Source organism: Tenrec ecaudatus, chromosome 8 (assembly GCF_050624435.1).
Source record: "Tenrec ecaudatus isolate mTenEca1 chromosome 8, mTenEca1.hap1, whole genome shotgun sequence".
Taxonomy (NCBI): domain Eukaryota; kingdom Metazoa; phylum Chordata; class Mammalia; order Afrosoricida; family Tenrecidae; genus Tenrec; species Tenrec ecaudatus.
This window is the reverse complement of record NC_134537.1, coordinates 27,639,578-27,666,288: the sequence shown is the minus strand read 5'-3', so window position 1 is coordinate 27,666,288 and position 26,711 is coordinate 27,639,578. Positions and strand designations below refer to the sequence as shown.

Below are 26,711 nucleotides of genomic sequence, written 5' to 3'. Positions count from 1 at the left end.
TTGGGCAAAAGGCTCGCTAGTGATGCACCAGAGCGAGAAGAGAACTCAGAGCGGGCGGGGAGAACGGGCTGCGATGGGTGGGGGGAGGGGCAGTTGATAAGGAGCTTCACTTGCTGAATATGAAATGCGTGATCTGAAATGTGAACACCCCCCCCCATTCACAATGTAAAAGTCGTGAAAACGCTGGAAAACGCATGCGCTCGCATTCGTCAGCGGAAGGCTGGCACTGGAACCACTGTACCCGCCTGACGTGTTCAATTGCCGTTTGTTTTTCAGAGCGGAAGAGATCCCTCTGAAGATCTTGGCCCACAATGGTTTGGTGGGAAGACTTATCGGAAAGGAAGGCAGAAACTTGAAGAAAATCGAACACGAAACAGGAACCAAGATAACAATCTCATCGTAAGCTGCGTGCATTTGTACGAATTGTGCCCAATACCGGAGGCGGTCGGCATTTCGCTCTAGCCAGCTCCTCGGCTGCTCTTCCCTACACCGGGAACGCCACCGTGGGTGCTGTGGTCGCCTCCAACGCTGTCGGTAGTTGCCAGTCAGACACTGCACCGTAGGAGAGTCCAGATAGAAACACAGGCTTGCTACGCCTGCCGCGGAGTGTAACCAGAGCGTCCGGCCCCTCCCCACCTCCTCCTCCTCCTCCTCATTCAGGAATGTAATTTTCCTTTTGATAAAGAGGTCATTTTCTCTCTCCTGCTGGCCAGCTTGCAGGACCTGAGCATCTACAACCCGGAGAGAACCATCACTGTGAAGGGGCCGGTGGACGCCTGCGCCAGTGCCGAGGTCGAGATCATGAAGAAGCTGCGCGAGGCCTTCGAAAGCGATATGCTGACCGTGAACGTGAGTGCCCGGCGCTCCCCTGCAGGACCCCTGCTCTCCGGGAATAGGGAGGACGCTCCTGGGAGCAGAGGTGCAGAGCTACCTGGACTTGTGAAGCTCAGGGCACGCACAGGGAGGATGCCAGCTGGTCCCTCGTGATAAACGCGTCGGACAGAACTATTGTACCCAGCCGCAGAAAAAGACCGCAACGAATGTCTGCAACATCCAGAGGCGCCCATGCGAGGGCGTTAAATGAAAGTATCTGTAACTGAGCTTACAATTCTGCAGATCAGAAAAGATCGGCATGACAGGAAGGCTGCCCCCTAGCAACAGCGGATGTGTCAGGCAAGCGGGCTCTCGTTCTACTTTCCACGCTTTCTAGAAAGCTGTGAATCATCTTCTCTAATGTGGCCTTGTTACCTTTCAAACGTCTTGAGGACATTTTTTCCAAATTAACTTCTGATTTGCCTTCCGACGGCCCTTCCTGCAGCTCTCTGGGGTGTACGGGCTTTGCTGTTAGCCTTCCTGGCTCTGCTCTGTGACTGACGGGGAGAATGCCGGGATGATTCCATCAGCAAAGCCAAGGTCAGCTCAGAAGAGTAACACTTTTTACATTCTCCAGATGAGTTTCAAGATAGACAAGGAAAGGGTACTGCAGTAAGTCCTCCTGTCCAGTTTCAAAAGTGTCCACAATTTCCAGCCCTCAGCCAAAGCCCCACTCCCCTGGGATGACCTTGATGCCAATCCCAGAACTGGTAACATTGCTTACATGTTGACCAAGGAATAACAGGTGGCCTAGGAGACCCCTGGCTCCTTCCCGGCAGCACTGTCCCCCGCACCCTCCTGCTCATGCCACTGCTTTGTCCACGCTCACTGGGCCCTCCTCACCCAATCCACAGCCCACAGCCCACCCTGGCAGGTGCTGGAAGAGGAGGCTGCAGTGGGACCTTCCCTCCACGTGTACAGGCTCTCGACAGGCAACCCAGTGGCTGCAGGTGTCAGTGAACATGTAATTCAGTGATCTGACTCCTCTTTGGGCTCTTGACACCTTGAGAACAACCCCTTTCTGTGAAGGGCATTAGAGGGGCGGTGTGTGCCAACCACATCACGTCTGCACCCAAGGCATGCATTGGTAGGTGACCTAACGAAATGGCCGCACCCCTGCATCTGTCTGACGCGGTACAGCTGGGAGCTCTTAGCTCGGCATTCCCAGGTGTTCTAGAAGAATGCTGGTTCTTGCGTGACCCTCGTCACAGGGTTTTTTTAAAAAGAAAAAAAAAACTCTTAGGAGAGCTGCTGAGAGTTCAGGAAGACAAAGGTGGGGGCAGGTTGGACCCAGGCTGCGGGAGGGTGGCAGCATCGCTCCTCCTTGCAGGGGCTGTGTTTAAGTGAGGCTCACACGAGCCAGCATGTGGACATGTGAACTAGGCTAACAAGTGATAGGATCATGGAGCCCTGGCTGTGTCACAGCCTGGGGGACGGATGGCATTGACGTGTGTGGTGCTGGAGAGAAACATCTGGGCTTTTCCTGGATAGGAAGAACTCAGTGGTTAGACCAACTGCATTGAAGCGCACTTACAACAGATTGCTCTGTGCCAGGCACTGAGAACTGCACATGAAGTAAGGCAGTCTCTGCCCCCGAGGAGATAGGGTCCTCAAAGGGAGAGAGAAGATGAACCAGGAATTCCAAAGACATACGGCAGGCATTGCTTTAGGAAAACACAGCAATGTTAGGAGAGCAAGGGGGGACCCGTCGGGGTGCAAGAAGGCCTCTGGGCGAGGTGACATCCAGACTCACGTGGAGCCCACAGAGTAGTCAGGACCTCACCCGGTGAAGAGGAACAGACCTGCCCTTCTTGCAGGACAGGCAGTGTGGGTGGAGTCTCACCGGTAGGGAGAGCGTTGGGGCTGTTTGGAGACCAGGTGTTAGCTGGGTGAAGGGGCGTGTGCAAGAAAGGTTCTGATGATGTGGCCTGGACCCCTTAGGAAGAGCCTGATTTACCAAATTGTGCAGACTTTCCCAAGGGTGAGAGAACCCCAACATCAGGCTGAGGTTTGGGGAACCTCCCTGCATCTGGCCACAGGGCTAGGGGAAGACGGACCAGGGGACGACGGTGCTGTCCTGCCAAGCTGGATGGTGGAGCCTGACAATTGAAGCTTGCTGGTCTCCGGCCCTCATCTTGTTCTGTTTCTCTTCCCAACAGCAAACCAGTCTGATCCCAGGGTTGAACCTCAGTGCACTTGGCATCTTTTCAACAGGGCTGTCCGTCCTGCCTCCGCCAGCAGGGCCCCGCGGAGCTCCCCACTACCACCCCTTCGCTGTAAGTAGCACAGCCCTCAGCGCCGCCACCTCGTGCTCTGGGCACCTGCCTCGGGGTGCAGCATCTCTCTGCTCTGCAGATTAGAGCCAAGGCCTGGCTCTTGAGAAGCTTGAGGCCAGCGTACCTCAGTACTTTCCTCCTGGCGGGCAGCTGATGGGATTCATCTAGCCCCGCAGGCATGGTGTAGTCACAGCTGGGAATGGAAGCAGCCACTAGCAAGCCTCTTAATGGTGCTGGTGGCTTTTGGCGAAGGGGGGTCTGTTGGCTAAAAGAGGACCCTGTGCCTTCACAAGTGTTGGCAACTTACTAAATCTGGGGAACCTGGTGATCCTGGGATGCATAGAATTGCCCCACACGCCTGCACTTCAAATGCATATCTTATTCAGAGTCTCGGGAGGAAAATGTCCAGCTTACATGTGAGCATGTAGGCACTCGGCACAGTGCCTGGCATCGAATCGCCGATACCGATCTCCCGTTGGGACCCTAATGCACAACACGGGAGGAAGATGAGCTCCGGGAGATTCCATGGCCATTCGCAAGCAGCGTCTGAGGGCCGACGCCTTACCAACGCGGGCCAGGATGCTTAGCAGCCTCTTCTGTTGCTTCTGCACACATACACGGCTTGGCTTTTACACAAACTTCACTCTCCCAGTGTGTACGCTACTTAGGGGGGACGAGGCCAGTGGCGGAGCCTTCCCTTCGGACGCTGCTTTCTTTTGAGAGCTGGTCTTGGGGGCAGGCACTGCCTTGTGTGAATGCCTAGTAGCACTCGGGGGGCGGGGGAAAGGGGGGTGTTACGGTCTCCTTAAATGCAGGCAGCAATTGCCTGGCACCCACCTCCAACTCATCCTGTAGCCGTGTGTGTGTGTGTGTGTGTGTGTGTGTGTACACGCCTCTTCCAGTCCACCTCGAGTCTCTTCATCTCTGTACAGTTAGATCAGCTTTCCTTTAAGCTACAGAGCCCAGCATGGAGCCGCTCCCTCCTCCCCCTGGGGGCTGGGGCGCATCAGGCTACTTCTCTGAGCAGCGGCAACAGCTGAGGGACGCATGCCCCAGCTTGGTCTGCGTCAGTGACATTGAGACAAGTCTCAGTTCTTGGGGGAGAAACTGTACAGCAGGTTACCCCCCATGCAGGCGGCCCTCTGCATGGTTGCTGGGTGCCGTGAAACCAATGCCTTGGGTGCAGAGCTGCCCCGCGGGGTTCTCCGGGCTGCCATCCTGCCAAAGCAGAGCGCCTCATCTCCCTCCCACAGACTTGCTGAGTGGGTTTGAGCTGCCGGCTGAGTGCGTAACTGCCTTGCCTGCACCACCAGGTCCCCTCCAATGGGGCGGAAGTACTTAGCAACCAGACCACTTCTAAACTTGATCGTCTAAACTAGGAGTCTACACACAACCGCCCAAGGACCAAATCCAGTCCACAACCCTTGTGAAATGAAGTTGTGCGTGTCCACAGCCAGGGTTCCTAAACTGCTGTCTGCTTTTGCTCCCTGTGACAGCGGCAGAGTTCAGCCAGTGCTGTTGGGATCAGGGGCCTGACAAAGCCTCAAACGTCTGCTCTGACCCTTTATTGGAAAGGTGTGTTTGCCTCTGCTCTTGGGAGAAGTTTTCACGTGAACCCAAACCCAACCCGCTCTGACTCACAGCCACCCTACCGGACAGAGCTGACCGACTCGACAGGCTTTCAGATCTTTATAGGGACAGGCAGCCTCATCCATCTCCCAAGGAGCGGGCAGTGGTTTTGAACCGCCAACCTTGGAGTTAGCAGCACAACACTCCACTGTACCACCACGGCTCCTTTGACATGCGATAGAATAGTTTCTAAACCTGAGCAGAGATTTTCCAGCTGGGAAACTAACATCCGGTGTTTTAATTAAAATAATAGAATCACCGTTTTACTGACAGAGGTAGTCAGCCTTACACTTTCTGAAATAGTGGGTGTTGACTCAGATGCCACCCCCTCTGTGAGCCTCCTGCCCCACCACAGCTAAGGTAGCAGTCCCACCTCTCCTTTCTGCAGCTTCGCCCTGTTCCTGTCTCCCCCACATCTCTCTGAAGCTACCTGTGGTGTCTGCCTGCCCAGTCGGTATGTGCGGCACACTCTCACTCCTGTCACTCCGAACTGCCGAGAAGACCTGGTCTGCGTTCAGGCATTTCTGGAGGTAGCAGACGATCAAGAAGCAGGGCTCCTGAAAGAAGAAGGGCAAGATGCGCAGAAGACATTAGCTAAAAACAAGGCTCCGGGGCCTCGCGGAATACGATTGAAATGTCCCGGCAGGCTGGTGAAGCATTGTCAGCACGTGCTCACGTGTGCCAGGAAGTTGGGAAGACAGCTGCCTGCCCAGCCAGTGGGAACAGATCCATCGGTGTGCCTGTCCCAAAGAAGGGGACTCCCCAGGATGCAGAACTTATACAGGAATGCTGAGCTCACATGCAAGGAAAACTGAAGCTGATTCCAGAATCGTCGCCGGCATACCTCACAGGAAGCTGCCCGAAGCGCGGGCCAGACTCAGAAGAGGACGGGCATGAGGATGTGGCATTGCGGACGTCAGAGGCTCTGGGCTGGAAACAATACTAGAAAGCTGTTTACTTGTGCTTCGTTAACTGCAAAGGTTTTCAACTGTGTGGAGCACAAACGAGAACCCTGAGAAGGATGGAAGCTTCTTAGCACTTCAGAGTGCTCATGCGGAGCCTGGACACGGATCAAGAAACAGCCACTCACACACGACGAGGGATGCTCTCTGTGGTTCACAGTCAGGAAGGGCGTGCGTTGCTGTATCCTTTCTCCGCGATGGCTCGACTTGTACGTTTCACAAATAATCCGAGAAACCGGTTTGTATGAGGAGGACTGGCACCGGGCTTGGAGGAAGGCGGGTTCACGCTGTGATATGCAGATGACACGGCCTTGCTTGCCCCAAGTGCGGGCTTGGCGGCCCTTGCGGAGGAAGATAAAAGACTGCAGCCTTCGGAAGAGCTTGCATGTCGATGCCCAGGAAGCCAACATGCTCCCACCTGGACCCAAAGACAGCATCGTGATAAAAGGAGGCTTTCCGTTGGCTTGAGTCCCCAGGCAGTGCTCGGGGAAACAGCAGTCAGGAGATCAAATGGCACCGTGCAGGGGGCAAATCTGCTGCACAGCGTGTCACAGAGCAAAGACGTCACTCTGAGGACTCAGGGGCGCTTGACCCAGGCCAGGGGGTTTCCAGCCGTGACAGATGCTGTGAAAGCGGGACAGTAAGTCAAGACCAAAGAGGGATGGATGCATTTGCATGATGGCGTCGGCAGAGAGTCTGGAGATTTCTGTGGACTGACAGAACCAGTGGACCCCGTTTGGGGGGAAGGCGAGACAGGACGCTCCTCAGAAGCGAGGCTGTCAGGAGAGGCCAGCCCCTGGGGGACCGTAACCCCGAGACGTAGAGGGTCCCAGAGCAAGGAAGACCCTCCGGGAGATGGACTGGCAGAGGAGCCGCAGCAGTGGGCTCGAGCGTAACAGTTCCGGCAGCGCCACTCGGCCCGTGTTCTGTTCTCTGCTGCTTGCGGCCACTCACCTGGAGACGACTGGCCACCACCTGGCCACACCTCACAGCCACGAAGTAACACGTGACCCCCTCAAACTATATGCTCTCAGTCCCAGCTCCTATCTCTGCGGAGGCAGTCCTGTGTGGCGTGGGGCTTTCTGCATGTGCGTGAGCCCAGATCCAGTGACGGGTTTGTCTTCCACCAGTCGCCGTGGAAACAAAGGAGCGGCCGAGGTCAGGGGAGAGATGCCACGCACGTGAAGATTGCCAAGGAATAGAAGCTAAGAGGCAGGATCTTCCCTGACGGTCGACCCCAGAGGAAGCCTCCCCGCGGGCGGTGCCCTGGTTGAGGGGGGCGGGGGTGCTTAGCCGCACCAGCGGAGAGGAAACTCCTGCCGGCAGTGCCTGTTCTCTTCCCCACTGCGCCCGTGCTCCGGGGCGGCACTGTGTCCACGACGAACACAGCCACGCTCGCTGTCGCCAGGTTGCTATCGACCCCTCGGAGACGGTAACTGTGCAGGAATAGAAGGCTGCGTCTCTTGCCAGGCGGCACCTGGCGATTCCAGACGGCTGGCCTCATCGTGACCTGCTGGGCCCCTGGGGCTTCTCCTGAGAGAGCCTTGAGATACATAGGTGGCCCTCATCACAGAACAGGAAGGTGTAGATGCCACTTCTGTCCATTTGTGGACGAGTACATCACGGTAACTTGTGGACAGTGATTTCGACTCAGAGCTTCTAGCTCCAGCACCATCTTCCAGACACAAAGGCCAATGGCGGGCCGAGCCTCAGGTAGAGCAAGGTTCCAGGCTTCTCCCCAACCATCTCCCGGTTCTGATGCACGCAGAGAACGAGGACCGAGCAGTTTGTCCTTGGCCTTTTGCCACTGGTTCATTAAACCTCTTCCCTACCCCGAGTGGGAGGTCGCAACCCAACACGGCGTTCGTGTGGTTGTGTCTTCCATCCCTTCTCAAGTTTGTGTCCAGGGACAGTGACAGGTTCACGGAATCTGCCCTGGAGATTGGCTCGGCAGGCAGAGGGGGGCAGGTGCGCCCTTTGCCGGCAGGTGTCTGTGCAGAATAACTGCCCCACCGGCCTTGGCCCAGGCAGATACCAGCATAGACAAGGGTCTGGAGCTGACATGCTCTCTTCCCGTCTCCCCCCCCCTGGGAATTTTGTAGAAGGTGGTAGGAACAGGGGAGCCAGCAAACCTCCTGTTCCAGCTTCCCTCAAAACCAGAGTTGGCCGAGAACACTAATCCCATGCCACCCTCCTCTGGCCGTGAGGTGTCTGCAGCCTCTTCCCGAGTCCTGAGAGTGGCGTCCCAGTTAAGCAGGGCTGAGGCTCCAGCAGGGCCCCCACCCTCCCCGCATGTTCCCAGCTGTGCCTTCTTCCCCAGGTCCCGAAGTCCAGTCCCTGCAAAGAGGAGCAGTTTGGTTTTGTCCTGATGAGTCGCAGGCAGGGTTACACTCTGGAGCTCAGAGGAGAGCTGGGCACGCTTGTTTCCCTGAGACTGGCTCACAGACCCTCCATTGTGGGTCACCTTTAGGACTGTCTGCAGCCCGCCATCTCCCACACAGTGGTGACCACGTTTGCTAGGCCGTATGCAGAGGACAGTAGCCGGACTTGCTGACCCGGGTCATAAAAATATGTAAAATTAAATGTATTTCTGTTTGCGAGACCATGTGGGGATTCGCAGTTTGCAGATAGATATAAAGGATCCATGCACAGTGACAAGAACTCGCCAAACCCCCTCCAGCAAGTCGGCCCAGACTCCAAGTGACCCCACAGGCAGAATAGAATTGACACGGGCCTCCGAGGCTGTAAATCTGTGGAGCCGACAGCCTTATCTTCTCCCTCAGAGCTGCTGGTGGGTCCGAACTGCTGACCTTGGGGTCAGCACTGCCATGAATAGCCCACTCCACCATCAGTGCTCAGTTTTCAGACACAGTGGGGATCACTGAAGAGCGGGCTTTCCCCATGCAGGAGGCATGAGCTCAGTTCCCAGCCGCTCCCACCCAGCTCTCGGCGATCAGAGCTTCCAGAACAAGATGAAATAGGGAGCGAGGCAGCGGGCCCGGGAAAGCAGCCGAGGGGCACAGCAGCCCTTCATCACACTGTGTGGGGCGCCGCTTCCGCAGCCGCCCCAGCACTGACCACTCCTGATGACAGCTACCTGTTTTCCTCCTGCCTCGCCTCCAGCCCCCCAACAGTGACCTGTCTTCTTCCTCTGCATTCCTTCTCTGAACCGCTGGGGGCGCTGCCCGGTCAGCCTGCCTTCCCAGGGATGCTTGTCGGGAATGATTGTCCTCGCACTTTCTGTTCCTTTGCTCCCACAACAAGCACCCACTGCCCTTCTATGCCGCCGGGGCGCAGAGAGAGAGATTGGGCCGTGTGTGTGTGTGTGTGTGTGTGTGTGTGTGTGTGTGTGTGTGTACACACGCTTGTGCTCACATACAAATGTGCTGTCGTCTGTCCCGTTCCCCCATGGTGAGTTCCTGGGAAGCGGTGGTGGTGAGGAGGTATTGCTCCCCAGGGCACTCTGGGCTTGGGGCGGTTTGGGGGGCAGGGGCAAGAGGAGGCCAGGCCTGAGGCCCGAAGGGGCAGGGCTCAGAGGCAGAGTCTCTGGGGTGGGTGGCAAATCTGCCTCGTGTGCATTTGTTGACGCTCCCTGCCAGCGCCCACTGATGGACTGACCGCGCTTTCTCTCCTGCTGCAGACCCACTCCGGATACTTCTCCAGCCTGTACCCGCCTCACCAATTCAGCCCATTCCCGCACCATCACTCTGTAAGTGTCGGGAGGCCCTCTGCCCCTGCCCTCTCCTGGGGCTGCCACCTGGCGACCCTTCAAGGACTGCCTTCCCTCCTCCCCCTGCACTGGGTGTGTTCCGGGTGGGCTGAGGGCAGAGGGGCAGCGTACTGGCCCCCAGCCCTGAGGTCCCTCAAAGGGTGGCTGTGGCCCTGGTTGGCATGCCAGCTGATGAGCAGCCGAGAAGGCAGATGAGGAGGTGGCAGTGAGCACGTTTCTCAGAGCCCTTTGATCCAAGTCTCGCGAGAACACGAGCCCCCATGGGTCTGCCCACACACCTGCGGGCTGGCCTGTGTCTCCCTGGGCACTTACCATGCTATCCGGGTCAGACAAACAAGGTTCCTTGCCAGACGCTTTGAAATCGGGAGCCCCTCTTAGGAGAATACCCTCCCCCGGGCACAAGGTAGGCAGTTCTGCAGTGCCTCAGGCCCTCCCTGGCTTCGTACCAGGCCTGTTTCATGGCCTTGTTGACTTTTCCGGTGAAGAAGGATGAGAGGTCCCATCAGAGCTGGTTGTGATGAGGCCCAGAGGGACAGCTGATGGGGACCGGCATGCCCACCCAACCTAACAGAGTCCGTGGGGAAAGGTCTGAGGGCTGCATTGAGGTCCCAGCACCTAAACCAGGCGAACACGGCATGGGGGAGAGCAGAGAAAGGACAGGGTTCCCTGACCAGGACCTGAGAGTTCTTGCTGACTAGCCAGGACTGCTACTAAATGCATCCATGGGGAAAAAATTTAAATGACTACATGCATGCATGACATCGTCAGCAGAATTAGCAAGGGACTCTCCCAGGGAGAGCCAGGGACTGTCAAAAGGAGCATCCGGTCTGCTGATGAGAGTAATGAGTGTTGAGGTCAAGGACATACGAGTGCTCCTTTAGTTGGTGGGGCTGGCCGTGACCGGACACGTTCAGAAACGATCGCTGGGTGGGGGGGGGGGGGCTACAAAGGGACCATCGTGTGGAAGAGGACGTAGGATTGTTTTTGTTGTGTCTCCATCCGAAGGAAAGACCCACGACCATCAGTGCCCCCGAGTCTGGGTTCCGCCCTTGCGGCCCAGCGTGAACAAGAGCTTTGTGGTCGACACGTCTAAGCAGCATTCGGCTGGTCTCCCAAAGCAGTGACCCCCGTCCCATACCGTACACCATGTATCCATCCACAACCCAAAAGCCCAAGGGAGAAATATTAGGCCCAGGGCGAGAAGAAAGAGAATTCCTGACCCCCCTGTGGCCCTGGGAGTCCACCTGAAAGGCAGGTTGGAGTGTTTCCTGTCCAACAGTCAGTGACCCTCACCACAGCCTCTGAGCTGGAGGTGTCCCTGTCCTCGGTTTGTGGGAAGCAAGGGACCTCGCCGAGATTCTTAGGGTCTTGAGTCCTTGTTCCCGGTGAAGCACAGCCCCCTGGGCTGGCCCAGGAAAGGGGGTCAAAGGCCGCGGGCTCCTGTTTCCTGGCAGCCCCAGAAAGGCCCTCAGTTCCCCTCTCGGTCAGCCCCTCTGGAGGACTTCTGGCGTGAGGTCTGGTCTACGTTGGGTGCCTGCAGAGACTCTTTGGGCTCCGAGTCGTCTGTGAGAGCTTTTGGAAAGCAGTCTGCCCTGATGCTTTGCCTGCTCTCCAAGTTGGGAGTCAGTATTTATTCCTGACAGGGGACATGCTTCCATGTTCTAGCCAAACCCGACTCTCCTTACTCGGGAGGGATCTGCCATCTGCCAGGTTTGGGGCTTTAAACGAGGACTCCTCACAGAAGGGTTCGGCGATGGCTCCCGTCCACAGAACGGGTTCTATACCTGTGGCCAGTGATGGGAGAACTGATATGTTGGCACAGGGGCAGCGCCCACCCCGGGCCCTTCACTCCTCATTCATTTCCCTGGTGTTTCAAAACCGGACGAAGCAGGTCGGCCTGTTTGTGCGGTGATTGACGTCGGCCCTTTGGCCCTTTTTGTGCTCTGAGAATTCAGAATGCTTTACCATCCCTGCCCAGCCCCGGCGCCCTCTCGCTGCCCAGATCCCAGCCTTTCCTCGGGCCAGTGTTCTTGTGAGCCCCGTCTTCCCTCTGACACCTCTGCCACTCGGTGCCCAGGCCGAGGAAGTGGCTCTTCCTGGGTGTTGGTCGTTGACACCGTGCTTCATGTCTGGAACACTTTAGGGGCTACGACAGGAACATAGGAATGATTCACCCCACTTGGAAGATGCCCTGAATCTGACAGGGAGGTCCCAGATGTGCTCGGCCTGCTTTTAAAATCAGGTGTTGGAAACCCTGACACACATGGGGTGCCCTTGGTGCGGGGTTGGCGAGGTGGTGGCTGAGGGACCTGCAAGCACATAGCTGCAGTAGGACTAGAGGGAGCCCCCACAGAAGCCTGGCCTCCTCCCGGGAGATGCTTGGGGAGCCTTCGCAGAGGTGGTGACGCCGGAGCTGGGTGAGCAGCTGTGCAGGGAGAACCATCCCAAAGCCCTTGGGAGACTGATGGGCTGGCTTCACCATCAGGGAGAATAGCTTGTTATTTGCATTTTACCAAAATAAATGTTTCCAGCAAAAACATCCCCCACTCCGACATATGGGTTGAAAGAGTGAGCTCCTGACCAGCGGGTGCGACCCCACACCCTCTCCTGGTGAAACCTGACCCTGCAAACCCCCCAGATGCTCGCAGGCTTTGCCTCGTGGGTGCCTCGGAATCCTGCCCGTGTTCAGAGTCACTGCCCTGGCACCATGCCCGCCAAGCCTGGGCCTACGAGAAGAGCCCCACGTGCCTGCTGGCCGGTGCTGGGGCTGCCCCCGCCAGGGGACACATGTGGGCGTTGGGCACCGTCGGCGTCCGCACGCAGAGCCGTTAGGAAGGATGCTTTCTCTCTCGTCTTGCTCTTCCAGTACCCGGAGCAAGAGATTGTCAACCTCTTCATCCCCACCCAGGCGGTGGGCGCCATCATCGGGAAGAAGGGGGCCCACATTAAACAGCTGGCTCGATTCGCCGGGGCCTCGATCAAGGTAAGGCAGCTCTCGGCCGCTGTTTGGGTCCTCCCTGCCCCCCACCCCATCCCTTGCTGATGCCACCCAGAGGCGTCGTGCCACAGGGCCTAGAACATTTTCCCTGTGCCGATTCCTGTCTTCGCCGCTCATTTTTTTCCTTTTCTCCTTTTTTTCCTTCAACTTGTGCTTTTTATTCTTTACCAAACCATCTTATTAGAAGCTACTCCAGACACCACACTGTTCCACAGCTCAGTCATATCGAGCAGTGTTGTACAGTCACCACCACAGTCCGTTTCCAAACGTTTCCTTCCTTCTTGCCCTCCTTGATATCAGCTCTCCTCCCCCTCCCGCCCCTGCCCACCTCCCAGGACCCTTGTTTTGTTCAACTCGCGAGCAGATTCCCCAGATCCATCAGTAGCAGAGTCGGACCTGGGCCGCAGACAAGTACAGGAGGAGGAGCGGAGGGTCCTTGCTGAGCGGAAGCAAGCCAGCAGTAGACTCGTTTATTTTGTGCTTAACAACTTTCAGGGCCGTGATCCTTGAATTAGTCTCCGCTGCCCACACCCTTGCCTTTTGCGAAACTAAGAACACCTCTTGGGAAAGGGCTGGTGGAACCGAGCTCCCCGGAAGCTAGCGGCAGAGCTGGCATGGCGGAGGGCTTGGGTAGGCAGCCTGGAAGGAAGACCCCGTGGTTATGGATGTGGCTGGGTACAGACGCACATCTGCCCACGGTGCGCTCGGTGGGAAGCCCATTGGAGAGGCTGAAAGGGGAGGATTATTCGGCCCTGGTCCTGCACCAAGGCCCACTACCAGCACCGATGCACAGGTAGAAGGCCGAGCTCACGGAACCCGTTGGGAAATAGCTTCTGTTATTACGTAGTCAGTTGCTACCATGAGACAACCTGGCAGTCCCAGCAAGCAGTCCTGTGGCTTGCAGAGAAAGAATACTTTCTTCACCAAGAAAAGCTGGTTTCTCCCACAGCAAGTGTGCTTGTGGGGGTGGGGGTGGGGTGGACAGCATTCCCAGTCAGGCAGAACAAGGCTTGTAGTGAGGGCAGACAGAATCATCCTGGGGTGAGTCACACCCACCCCACCCACCTCATTTCACTAGGTAGCCAGGGGAGGGGAGACCCCTGAGGGGTGTGGGGGATGCAGTACCCCGCCCTGTGCACCCAGCGGCTTGGTGCAGGAGAGTCCTGGTTCCTGCTCCCTTGGTGAGAGGGAGAAAGTGCAGAGGGCCCTTGCTGGCTGAGGCCTGAGATACTGGACAGGAGGGGACAGAGAGAGAGTCGATCTGAACTCACAGGGACTCAAAGGGCCATCGCATGAAGTCCCTCCATCGTTTAGCTGAGCTAGTGAGAGACACACAGCTGGCTTGTCAGTAACAGATCTGGCTCGTTCTTAAGACATCTAGTCGCCTGGTCTGTAGGACCCTGAGCACCTGCTGGTCATCATGGCAGTGACTCTTATCAGCTTCCTGATCTCACTGAACTCTACCTGGGAGGAAAGCATCATGGTCCACAATGGAAGCTGGCCCCAGAGAATTTCACCGACCTGCCCAGTGCCACAGAGCTGGAGGCAGGCTCTCAGAGGTGAGACTTGATAAGGCTGGCTTATATGTGGCATCAGGATTGGAGGAAGACATTAACCACTTGCCCTATGCAGATGGCACAACCTTGCTCTTTGAAAGTGAGGAGGACTTGAAGGACTTGCTGATGAAGATCAAGGATGGCAGCCTTCAGTATTGATGACTAGTCAGTGTCAGGAAGACCAGAATGCTCACAAGTGGGCCAGTAGGGAACATTGTGGTAAATGGATGGACGAGGGGTGGGGGGAGTTGCGAAGGACTATGTGGCTGGGTCCTTAGTGCACATGGAAGCAGCAGTCAAGAGATCAAAAGCCGCCTGGTATTGGATCACCCTGCTGCACGGCAGGAGCTCTGAAGTGCTGGGAAGCGAGGGTGGTACTTGGTAGATTCACCCTCGGCTGCCTGTGAAAGTTGGACATTGAATAAGAATCAGCGCATTCGAACTGTCTTGCTGGAGAACTGCCCCCAAAGGGAACAAACTAATCTGTCTTGGAAGCTGTACAGCCAGAGAGTTCCTTAGAGGTAAGGATGGCGAGACTGTCTCACATCCTTTGGACATGTTGTCAGGAGAGACGAGTCTGATGAAGGCCATCATGCTTGGTAGAGGGGAAGCGCACAGAGGAAGGCCCTCAGGAGCTGGGTCAGCACGGTGGCTGCAACAATGCGCCCAGATATAAGGACGATTGGGAGGATGGTGCAGGACCGCTTTTGTTTGCTCCTGTTGTGCCTGGGGTCGCTGCAGGGCAGGACTGACCCATGGTGCCTAGCGAGTGTGTGTCCGCAGCCCATGAGTCATCCTCAGCAGGGACTTTTGGAAACGAGAGGAGGGCATCTTCACCACATCCCTCCACAGCTCTGCCACGTGCTGGCAAGGCTGCATGGTGCTGGGCTGCTTTGTCCTGGAATGGGCTGAGACAACAGCTGCGCCGGGGAGACTGGACGGCTCCCCAGCCTGGCCAGGATCCCACCCTGCCTTTGTGCTGCAGTGCCCCTCGGGACTGAAGGCTACACGGGGCTCTCCTGGACTTCCAGTCAGAGCAGACTGCTAGGCCGCAGAGAGAAAAGCCGGGATTCCTTCAGCACTGGGTGAGGTGGCTGCGGGTCTGGAGGTGGACAGCACAGCAGAGCTGCCTTGGTGGCGGGCACCGTGAATCAGTGCGTGGCCTGCCCAGTTTGGCCAGTGAGAACTGGTGCCATGGGTTCCTGCTGGTCCCTCACGGACACTGAGCAGAGACGGCACTGGCCCCAGGTCTGAGAGGAGACATGGCGATTCCCGCCTACCGTCAGGTCAGGGTGCCCTTGCCCTGCTGGAGTGCAACAGCAAGCCCCCTCGGTGGTGTGTGCAGCCTGTGGGTGTGCATAGGCTGCCCCAAGGGGCCCTGGAGACAACGCCCAGCTTTTTGATGGCTCTGGCCCAGCTAATTTCTACGCTCCCTAAACTAGACTCCAAACTACGATGCCAGGTGCTTTGGGGAAACCTCAAGGCAGGTGACTCGAGTCCACATTGGCCAGGTCATCATGTCCATCCGCACCAAGCTTCAAAACAAGGAGCCTGTGATTGAGGTCTTACTCGGGGCCAAGTTCAAGTTCCCCAGGCACCAGAAGATCCACATCTCCAGGAAGCGGGGCTTCAAGTTTACTACGGATGAGTTTAAGGATGTGGTGCTGAGAAGGGCCCCATCCCGGATGGCTGGTGGTCAACCACATCCCTCTCTGTGGCCCCGTGGACAGGAGGCGGGCTCTGCATCCATGAAGGCCTTGGTCGCTCTGTGTGCCGCCTCACTTCCTGAACTTCCTGAAGAAGAAAAGGCAATAGCCTGGCTTGGGTCCAGCGCACCTCAGCTCTCAACGGGACATTCACGCCCTTCCACACTTTAAAGAGGTCTTGCACAGCAGATTTGCCTAGTGCAATAGACCATTTGATTTTGTTAGGTTTCCCCGGGTGGGAAATACCTTGGTCCTTGGCTTCCCACGAGAAAGAATTCACTCCAAAGCCTAGATTGTGCTCCGAGTGAGTTTTATGAAAGATAGAAGTTTCAGGTTCACACAGGCACCCCAGGGCCTTTCACCCTGCACAGCCTGCCCAGAAATTGCCGAAGGAAAGGGACCCAGTAGGCGCCGGATTCTGTCTCTTAAGTTCCTCTGCTGGGAGGCGTGGTCTACGATCCTGGTGGACCCCATTGGTTGAGTTGAATTCACCTGGCCCAGATGGGCCCATCCAGATGTGCCACCCCTTCCTGGCCGTGAGCTCGAACCCTGGCGCATGCACAATGACAGTATGTGTGCCAGCTACCTAGGCAGCGTGGAGGAGGAGTGGTGCATTTGAATTAGGGTGGCGATGGAGAACACTGAAAGTGCCAGGGACTGCCAAGAGAAGGAACCGATCTGCCCCGAGAAAAGCGCAGCCCGCAGTGAGACCGGGCCCCAGGTCGTTTGAACGCGCTGCTCAAGGAGCCGGTTGTTGGAAAGGGACGACGCGCTTGGCCGAGTGGAAGGGCCACGCGCAGAGAAGATGGATGGACACGGCGGCTGAGGACGCGGCGGGACCGGGCGGCGTTGGATCCTGTCGCACATGTACGCGAGCTCACGCGACAGCACCGAGGCCGCATGCACCAAACAAACCAAAAGTACTTGTTGGAGCCAAAAGTGGTCCGAAAACCAGACCCCAGCTGAGTTAAAGGGCGGAGGGAGTGTCGGGCTTCCAGGACACGTCACGAATGGGCTAGGGCCATGCTGTTGGGGGCGGCGCCTGCCTGCCCTGAGGGTCCAGGTGCCTACTGAAGGGTGGTGCGGTCATGCTGTGGATTCCCCAGCTTCGCAGTGGGGGCGGCTGAGCCTTACATCCGGGTTCTCTGCCCCGCACCCCACGCCCCGCTGCCCGTGTATCACCTCTGCTCGATCCCCTCGGGGCTCTGGGTGCGCGGACAGAGCCTGTACCAGCCCCTTCTTAGAGCCGTGGGCTCCCTGCTTCTCGCCTAAGACAGTGGAAGGAGTCTGCTGCCTGGAGCGGAGACAGGCCGTCACCGCCGACTCCCCAGCAGGCGCGTAGGCACAATGGTCTGGACTTGCTGAGATGCAGGTGGTGGCAGCAGGGGGTTGGACACTCGAGGCTCCAGCCCAGGATTGGAAGCTCTTCCATTTCCCTCCTTCAGTGCGCCCCCACCCCCGTCAGAGGGGGCTTGGCAGGGCCAGCCAAACCTTCCATCTTGCTTGCTTCTTTGTGAATGACAGATTGCCCCTGCGGAAGGTCCGGATGTGAGTGAAAGGATGGTCATCATCACCGGACCTCCTGAAGCCCAGTTCAAGGTCAGTGCCAAGGGCCCCCTCAGCCTGTCCAGGGGAGCCCAGGTCTTTGTGGCAGGTGACACCCAGCTCAGAATCACGCCCCAGGCTCTCTGCCCGTCCTCCCTCCCTGTCAGCTGCTCTGCTTGCAAGGCCCCCCACCCTTTCTGGGGGTGGGGAGGCAAGGAAGTCGTCTGTCACTGCCCCATTCCCATGGGCTGCCTTAATGACTTAGTGCTTCCATGGCACGGGGGCAAGGCTTTCATGAGCCAATCTGCTCGCCCACGTCCGAGTCCTGGGCACTGATCCTTGTCCGTTGACCCTGAGGGACGGTCCTTGTCTCTTCGCAGCACCCCTGGCCGAGCATTCCTTGGCTCCTGGGAACCTTAATATGGCCTGGCAGCTCCCCTAAGCTGAGCAGCTTCTTGCCCTTGCTTAGTCTCCTTTTAGATCTGAGGAGAGACACTGTTAAAGATAGATCCCACCAACATAACAAAAGAAAGCCTGTTTCCCCAGAGAATAGACCTTCTGCCTTGGAAGGTTGAGAACCTTTGTTTGGTGGGGGAGGGGGGAGTACACAGTCAGTCCCTAACAGTCCTGCCTGCTCTCCCAGGCCCAGGGGCGGATCTTTGGGAAGCTGAAAGAAGAGAACTTCTTTAACCCCAAGGAAGAGGTGAAGCTAGAAGCCCACATCCGTGTGCCCTCGTCCACAGCTGGCCGGGTGATTGGCAAGGGTGGCAAAACCGTAAGTGTGCTCCTCGCTGGCCTGCTGGCCTGGGTGCCCTCAGACCCCAGTGACTCTGCTGCCCCAGAACATGGCCAGCAAACCGGGACTCTCCTGGCAGCGGAGCTCCCAAGTGCCCGTGTAATCACATCGCTGCAGTCCAGTGCCCCTGGTCCATGTGCTGGCAGGGGAAGGGCTTCACCCACAGAACACAGGGAGCTGCTTCTCCCTCATGTCCACATGTGGCAGCACCTGGAAGAGGTAGAATCCCATTTAGAGTCTCTGCCAGCCTTTCAGGCAGTCAGCTGCCTCTAGATTTCAGGGTAGGGACTTTGGGGGATCTACTATCTAACACTGACCCCTGTACGCCAGAGCCCTAACTCCCCTGCCTCCTCATTCGATCTGGAATCTGTATTTCCCAAACCTGGCTACATCGTGGGAGCTAGTTTAGCAACAGTGTGGTGAGGGAGAAGGAAATTGCTTTGTTCTGTTTTTAAATCTGCAAGGTTTTCCCCCTGAAGGGAGGAGTAGCAGTGTAGTTTGAAAGGTGCCAGAGAACAAACTCTGACCCCGAGGGACTGAGCTGGGGTGTGTTCTGCAATAAGAGCCACTGCCTGGTGGGTAGAGGACCCCGGAGAAGTTCCCGTGAAGCCTAGTGCACAACAGCACCCCGACGGGCAGAATGTGGGGTGTCTGTAGAGTTCTGGGTGCCTGTGTGTGCCTGTTTGCTGTTTTGTTCATGTCTTTAAATCAGCACTTACAGAGGAAGCAAAGCCAAGTTCTCGATAGAAGGGCCCACAGACATGGAGTTGCGGGGAGTCCAGATCACTCCCCTCTCTCCCCGGGCCGGGGCCGCCCACAGCGTGAGCACCAGGCAGAGTCAAGATACATGAGAAGCAACAGCAAGCACAAGGCTGTGTCAGAAATCGTTGCCACAAAACCACACACGGCTCGAAGCCACTGTTTCTCGGCATACCACCACCCATGTCTCAGTTTTTTTCTTCCCTCCATGCCAGTGCATTCCTGATCTAGCTGCAGGGCATTGGGTAAAAGTTTACAGAGCACATTGGTTTTCCACTCAATGATCCACACACATTTTGTTCATGACACCGATTACGGTCCTCACAATGTAGCGGTGTGGGCCCCTCCTGCCCTCCTCAGTCCTGCCTGCGGGGCTTTGCCCCTAGAAAATGCTCGCGGCTCCGGGCTCACTGTTGATTGTTGCAAGGCGTTCTCGCCCACGATTGAGACTTTTCTATTGTTTAACTGAGCGTGGAGCCCCTGAGCCGGAAGGGCCACAGGCTCTGGGTGTCTGCCAGGATCTGCTCATCATTGGCTATGGTTTTGAGGTTTGTTCCGCATTCTTCTCCCACTCTGCTCAGGACCACCTGTGGTGTCCCTTTCCGGGCGGTCTGCTGTGGTCATCGGGCATCTTGTCCTTCTGGTCTCCATGCAAGGGCTCCTCTGCTTCTCGTCTCTCCTGTGCTCCCGACGGGGGAAGACGCTGCACCTTAGAGGGACATTCGAGGTCTATGTACTTGAACATGGTTTCCATCTCGCTCAAACCCCCCCCCCCCGAGTTCTTCAAGCCAGCATTGCCATTTCCCACGGCCACTTTGTGGTCTGCGTGGCAGCTTTCATAGTTCCAGGGACTCGAGTTGTGCTTCCTTTAAAGGTGCCTGGGGTCTGAGCAACAAAAAGAAGTCCGAAGGGGCAAGATCACAACGGTAGGTGGATGGCTTCCCAAGGAAATTCTCAACGGTGCAATTATCCATTTTCTTAAAACTTCTTCTTAATCACCCATGATCATCCTGCGCCCTTGGAGAAAATCTACCAAGATTAATCCCTTGCAGATCCAAAGTCAACGAACCAGTCCCCATGACCTTCTTTGCTCCTTTCCCTGCCCTGAGTTTCACAGGCCCGCCAATCCCCTTGGAAGCCGGGGTTTGTTTTGGAAGGCACTCTAGTAAAGCCAAGGGCGTGACTGAGAGCGCATGTCTGCAGCCCTCCCCAATGATCATAGAGACGGGCTTTCACGGGGCGGGGGGGGGGGGGGTGTTTGTTTGTTTCCCCTTGCAGCCTGGGAGGGAGTCGACTTCTGAGCCCTTTAGTTCATGCGGTTATTTTTCATTTTTTAAAAATCATTTTATAGGAGGCTCGTAGCTCTTTTTTCTTTCTTTTTTAAAAATACTTTTATCGGAGGCTTTTACATCTCATCACCATCCATACATCCTCCAGTGTGTCAAGCACATTTGCACCTATGCTGCCCGCCATCGTTATTTTCAAAGCTTTCTCTTCCCACTTGAGCCCCTGATATCAGCTCTCCATTTCTTCCCCCACCATCCCTCACTAATCCTTGATAAGTTAAAGATTATTTCCCATATCTTACATCATCCTCCACTGCCCCTCTCCCACTTTTCCTTTATTCGTCTCATCTCAATCCATACATGCATCCATTGTGTCAAGCACATTTGTACATGTGTTGCCATCATCATTTCAAAACATTTTCTTTCTACTTGAGCCCTTGGTATCAGCTCTCCCTTTTCCCCCCTCCTTCTCTTTCCCCCTTCCCTCCCTTCCTCATGAACCCTTGATAACTCCCTTCACCCATTTTTCTGTTGTCCGTCCCCCTGGGAGGAGGGGGTTATATGTAGATCATTGTGATTGGTTCCCCCTCTCTTCTCCCACCTTCCCCTTCCCCTCCTGGTATGGCTACTCTCAATATTGGTCGTGAGGAGTTTATCTGTCCTGGATTCCCTGTGTTTCCAGCTCTTAACTGTACCATGTACATGCTCTGGTCTAGCCAGATTTGGGGTCATGATAGTGGGGGGGGCATTAAAAACTAGAGGAAAGTTGTTTCATCGGTGCTATACTGCACCCTGACTCATCTCTTCCTTGTGACCCTCCTGGAAGGGGATGTCCAGTTGCCTACAGATGGGCTTTGGGGCTCCACTGCACTCCCCTCACTCACAGTGGTATGCTTTTTCCCTGGGTCTTTGTTGCCTGTTACCTGATCCCATCAATACCTCGTGATCACACAGGCTGGTGTGTTTCTCCCATGTGGGCTTTGTTGCTTCTGAACTAGATGGCCACTTGTTTGCCTTCAAGTCTTTAAGACCCAGACGCTATATCTTTTGATAACTGGGCACCATCAGCTTTCTTTACCACATGTGCTTATGCACACATTTTGTCTTCAGTGATCATGTCAGGAAAGTGAGCATAATGGAATGCCAGGTTAGTAGAACAACGTGTTCTTGCGTTGAGGGAGTACTTGAGTAGAGGCCCAATGTCCATCTGCTACCTTAATACTTAACATATAAATATATGTGCATAGATCTATTTCTCTATTATATATAAATATATTTACATATGTACATGCCTGTGTTTAGACCTCTATAAATGCCCATTTTCCTCCTAGTTCTTTCCTCTCTTTCCTTTGACTTTCCTCTTGTCCCACTATCATGTTCAGCCTTCATTTGGGTTTCAGTAATTCCTCTTGGTTACATTGCCCTTGATCAAGCCCTACCAGGCATCCTACACCCTCCTTGCCATTAATTTGAGATCACTTGTTGTTCCCTTGTCCTGGGTTTATTAATACCCACTCCCTTTCCCTACCCCCTCCTCTCCCATGCCCTTCCCAGAACCGTTGGTCCTGTTGTTTTCTCCTCTGGATTGCTTATCCCGCCTATCTTATCTAGACAGAGATGCAGAGACAATAATTAGCACAAAAGACAGAGCCAAACAAAACCAAAAAAAAAAAAGAAAAACAACCAAAATAAGCCTATAAATAGTTCCAAGTCTGTTGACCTTTAAGAGTATTTTCTGGTCGAGTCTGATGGGGCGCCAAGCCCTGGCCCCAAAGTTTATTTTTGACATTGCCCGAGGACTTGATGGCTCTGCGCCCCTTGCTGCTCTGTTGCATGCCCTTAGCATTTTCCCCGGAGTGGTGGGCTCAGATTGGGCACAGTTCCTGCACTGTGCCTCCAGTGTTGTCACTGGTAGCAGTATGGGTCCGTGAGGGATGTAGTGTTTTGTGGTGGGGCCGGCCCTATGGTCCTCTCTCTGCACTGGCTGCTCTGAGCAGGAACATCATCCTCGGGGCTTGGTGGGCCAGGATGTGCTCCACTCTCTCTCCTTCCCTTTTCTTTTGCTCCCGTGTGCTCTGATCAGACGTGCCCCTCCCTCTGAGCAGTAGCTTCAGTGCTGTCCTCTGAAGTGAATTTTTCTGGGACATGGATGGTTAATTGAGGACCAGTCACTGGGTTCTGTGAGCCCTTTGGGGACATTCAGCTGTCTGCTAAGGACTGGCTGAATCCCTCCCCCCCTCCCCCACCTATATGCTTAGCACCATGCCGGGGCCAGAGACCCGCTCTGGCCCCTCAGGAATTGTGTGATCTTGCTGGGAAGCAAAGCAAGGGGCAGGTGTGGAGCGCCAGGGTGCAGGACGCGGTTAGGACGGGAGAGCAGCATGGCCTGGCGGGTGTCATGGAGGGCCCCGGCCTCGGTGCCAGGCAGAGCAGGTGGCAATCCAAAGGTAGGGGCCGCCTAGACAAGACCGGCTGGAGGGCAGGCAAAGGAGGACCGGGGATCAGAGCAAGCCTCATGAGAAGGGAGACCTCACTCGGGAGCTGTGGGCTCAGGGCGAGTCGGGGTGGCGCTGTCCCTGTGAGCATGTGCAGAAATGGCATAGGAAAGCGTAGCTCAGGACGCCGCAGCCTGGCCCCCGGGGCCGGAGCAAGGAGGCCCCTGAAGTGTGTGAGGTTGAAGGAGAGGGGTGCCGATGCCAGCCCTCCCCCACCCCACCTGCCCGCTGCCTTGTCTGCCACAGGTGAACGAACTCCAGAGCCTGACCAGTGCGGAAGTCATCGTGCCTCGGGAGCAGACACCCGACGAGAACGAGGAAGTGATTGTCAGGATCATCGGGCATTTCTTCGCCAGCCAGGTGAGGGGCCTGCTCCCCGAGCCGCCTTTCTGTTCCTGTGCATGTGTGTGTGTGGGGGGGGCTGGTCGGGGCTGTGGGCTCCCTCCCCTAAGATAGAAACTCTACTTGCTGCTTTCTGGCTCTTCAGCCATTTTGACGACCTGCATTCTGCGCTTGAGGCGGGTCAGACTTTGGGGTCCAGCCCTTGGTCAAAGCCAGCAAGTTCCATGTCCCCTGAGATGCCAGTCTTCTGGTCTCAGTCACAGCCTCTGTCCCAGCCAGTAGGCCCAGGGCCCGGCACGCCCACCCCAGGCTCAGCACTAATTGTAGGAGACCCATTGCTCCTTCCCCTTCCAGTTGCCCTTCACACCCCACCCTCTCGGGACCCGGTGCCCCAGCTCTGTCCTTCGTTTCTGGAAAGGCTGGTACCTCTGCACCAAAGGCCTCCTCCTTCTTGAAACTTCTGATGGGGCCTGGGGTACAGCAGGCCCCATTTTGTCTGAGACAACTCTAGACAAACAGCCTAGGCTTACATTGACGGTCTCTCTCCCTGTCCACTTGCTCCCCTTCTAACCAAGGCCTCTAGTCCCTAGTCCTCATTGACTGCAGGAGGGGACTCTGCCCAAGCTGCTGCCCAAGAATCCCCGCTGTCCAGGTCCCCCACCCCAGCCGTGCAGTGTGCCCTGGGAATAGGTGGGTGGAGCCAGCTCCCTCCAAGGGTTCAAGCTTCCTGAAGGTTCTGGAGTGGGAGAGGGAGGCCAGTGTCTCCTTCAGCTGTTCTGGAGAGAGTGACCAGTTTGTCCCTTCTACCCCCCTCACTTCATGTCCCTCTTTCCCAGCCATCACCAGGCCCCGTAACTCAGGCAAAAGAGGGGGCGCAGGCTGTTGGCCTTACAAGTCCCTCTAGTTACTGAGGGGGGGGAGGAGTTGTTCAGGGAGCAGGAGGGCTCCTCCATAGGGTTTCTAGGCAGAAAGGCCCAAGTGTCACCCTCCCCCATCCCCAGACCACTGCTTGTCCTCAGACCCCGTTCCTTCTCTTTCCCACCACACCCCCCTCCCCTCCCCCCCCCACCCCGGCAGACCGCACAGCGCAAGATCAGGGAGATCGTACAGCAGGTGAGGCAGCAGGAGCAGAAGTACCCTCAGGGAATCGCCTCCCCAAGAAGCAAGTGAGGCCCAGGCCCACCCGCCCGCGGGACAACGGATGAATGTAGCCCTTCCAACACCGGCGAGCGAGCAAGACCAAACCCACAGCAGAGCGGGAGCACACCAAAGACCACCCTGCGGAGCGAGAGATGCTGCCCAGGGAGGCCCTGGGCCCGGGCAAGGAGGGAGGGCAGGTCAGACCAGAACACCCGCACCCACCCACCGCAGGGCTGCCCGCCCGGGCGTCTTCTCAGGCTTCCCGCACCCCGCTCTCCCTGACACTATCCCTCTGAGTTGAACTAACATAGGGGACCGTGTTCAAAGCCCAACAAAACCCACACGCCATTCTTGGTACTTTTCATTCTGGAGAAGTCCTCTGTGTACATGTGTGTACATATTCCAAGGGAAAGGGGCAGATACGTGGCCTGTGGTTACACAGGGCGCCTGCAGTGTTAATATATTTTAGAAATAATATATCAAGTAACTCGACTAACTCCAGCCTCTTAATCGATTAAATTTGTTCGTTTCCGTCCTTTATAAGGAGGAAGCAGGCTCTTCTAGACTTTAAAGAATAAAGCCAAGTTGTTCTCTGGGAGGCCTGCTGGGCGTAGTAGGGACTTTGAGGCCCCCCCACACCCCATTGGAATTCACCCTGAGGGGGTCTTGTCGGCAGGATGCTCTCAGCAGTTGTAGATCACCGTGTAGTCACCAGGAGGGATGCCGTCTCTGCCGAGGACGGGCCCTCTGTCTCTTCAGCCTGCCCTGCTCACCGATCCATTTCTCTTTGCTTCACGGGGTTTTAACTGGTTTTGCATTCTGCTCTGTAATGCTGTCTCTCTCTCTCTCTCCCTCCTGCCCTTGTCCTCCTCCTGCAACCCCTTCTTCTTGCTCCCCTCACCCTCCGTCTCAGTGCCCATGCCCACCCCCCAACCCCCAGGCAAAGCAGTGCTCTGAGTCTCACATCACACACAGCAACAAAAGCGACACACACAGACCAGCCTCCACTTATCCCTGGCTACTCCAACCAGAACGAGAGGCCGTGGCACTCTCCTGGCATCGGAAGAGGGGACAGGGACCCGCCAAACCAGCCAAACCTAGGAAAAGCCCACCGAGAAGGACAGTCTCTTTTGTCTCTGTAACATTCTGGTCGATGCATCATCGATATTTGGCAAAATGATTTCTTTCTTTTGCACAAAAAAAGTGGAGGAAAATAGCGATTGACGAGAGGCCGTTGGCCCAGGGCGTTAAATTTACAGATTTTTTAATGAGAAAAACACACACATGAAAGCTACCTCAGGTGTTTTTTACCTCAGCACCTTGCTCTTGTGTTTCCCTTAGAGATTTTGTAAAACTGATAGTTGGAGCATTTTTTTATTTTTTTAATAAAAATGAGTTGGAGCAAAAAAAACACCCAAGATACCAACAGCCAGCCTGGAGGAGGTGACCGTCCAAGTGTGCCGTGACTGCTCTGAACTGTCTTCCGCTAGCCAAGAACCTTCGCGGCCTTCTTGTGGACAGACCTTGAGACCGTGTCATCCCAGAAAGGATGACAGGGAACCGAGGGAGGGCGCGAAGGCAGGCGACGAGCTGCGCCTCCGGGTGCTCGCCAGGGCTCTGCGCAAGCACTGGTTCTGTGAACAGGCCACTACACCGCCAGACTGCGATGCCAGTTTCCTCTACTGCAAACAGTGTTCTGTGACAAAAATGACAAAAGAAGAAAAAAAAGAAATATATCCAGCTAACCAGATTCCGGTGTCCGTCTCTTATTTTACTAAGCCTGGCCTCTTCCCAAAGGTCAGCCCGGCCCAGCCTGTGTGCCTTTGCCTGAAAAGCGCAGCGCAGTGCCGGGGGGCTGGCCCCCAACCAGCCTGCACTTGCGGGAGGCTGGACCAGAGCCGTGCTTCTCAAAGCGTGGGTCCTATGTGGTTTTACAGAGACAAGAGACAGAGCCAGACCTTTCGTTAACAGCTTAACTGAGGGAGGGGAGGTTTGTGGGGAGCAGGAACTCGAAGGGCATGAGGTAAGAGGGGTGGGATAGCCACGTAACGACGGGTCAGAGCTGGCCCTTTGTCTGAAGCCAGAGAATTCACTAGCCTAAAAGGTACAGAGACCACGGGAGCCGCTGTTACAGAAAGGAAGAGAAAGTTAGGCTTAATACCCTCGTAACACACTACAGCAGAGTCGGGCAAGGAGAGAGTTAATGGGGTCTTCCTGAGGAAGGCAGGAGCTGGCAGGTAGAAGTGGAGAAAGCAACACAGACCTGTCTTCTCATAGCAGAACCGAGAGAGCAGTCAGCGCACGGAAGCGCGGACAAAGGCTCAGTTTGGGTGCCGATGTCTTTGGGATGTCTATCGCTCTTAGACAGGAGGGTTCCCGCGCATCTTTCTGGTTGGTGTGGTTGGCTCCAAGGGGCCCGCGCCAGCTTTAGTGGACTGATGTCACTTACTGGGGCGGGAAGATGGGCGGAGGAAGCTTTGTAAACAGAAGCCGTGTCTACTGTCCTTAGTAACACTGGCACCGGAGCCCAGAGGTGCCAGGCCAGGGCACCTGGAAATTGGGTAGAAATGGCAGGTCCTTGGGGTACAGCTTGAGTCAAATTCTGGGGCTGAGGCCTC

The 26,711-nt window shown here is 56.1% G+C and overlaps 1 protein-coding gene and 1 pseudogene across 1 annotated transcript in view; both read left to right on the top strand.

The window, feature by feature from the left end:
* The window catches only part of IGF2BP2 (insulin like growth factor 2 mRNA binding protein 2), a 169,497-nt gene extending 144,396 nt beyond the window's left edge, over nt 1–25,101 (top strand). The window contains exons 8-16 of the mRNA XM_075556171.1: nt 277–399; nt 714–849; nt 3,033–3,149; nt 9,381–9,449; nt 12,337–12,453; nt 17,255–17,329; nt 17,919–18,050; nt 22,858–22,971; nt 24,031–25,101. Of these exons, the coding sequence (XP_075412286.1) occupies nt 277–399; nt 714–849; nt 3,033–3,149; nt 9,381–9,449; nt 12,337–12,453; nt 17,255–17,329; nt 17,919–18,050; nt 22,858–22,971; nt 24,031–24,123 (976 nt within the window). The 3' untranslated portion in view covers nt 24,124–25,101. The remainder of the gene's footprint in view (nt 1–276; nt 400–713; nt 850–3,032; nt 3,150–9,380; nt 9,450–12,336; nt 12,454–17,254; nt 17,330–17,918; nt 18,051–22,857; nt 22,972–24,030) is intronic.
* On the top strand, nt 15,294–15,414 carry LOC142455799 (small nucleolar RNA SNORA70; annotated as a pseudogene).
* Nucleotides 25,102–26,711: the final 1,610 nt, after the last annotated feature.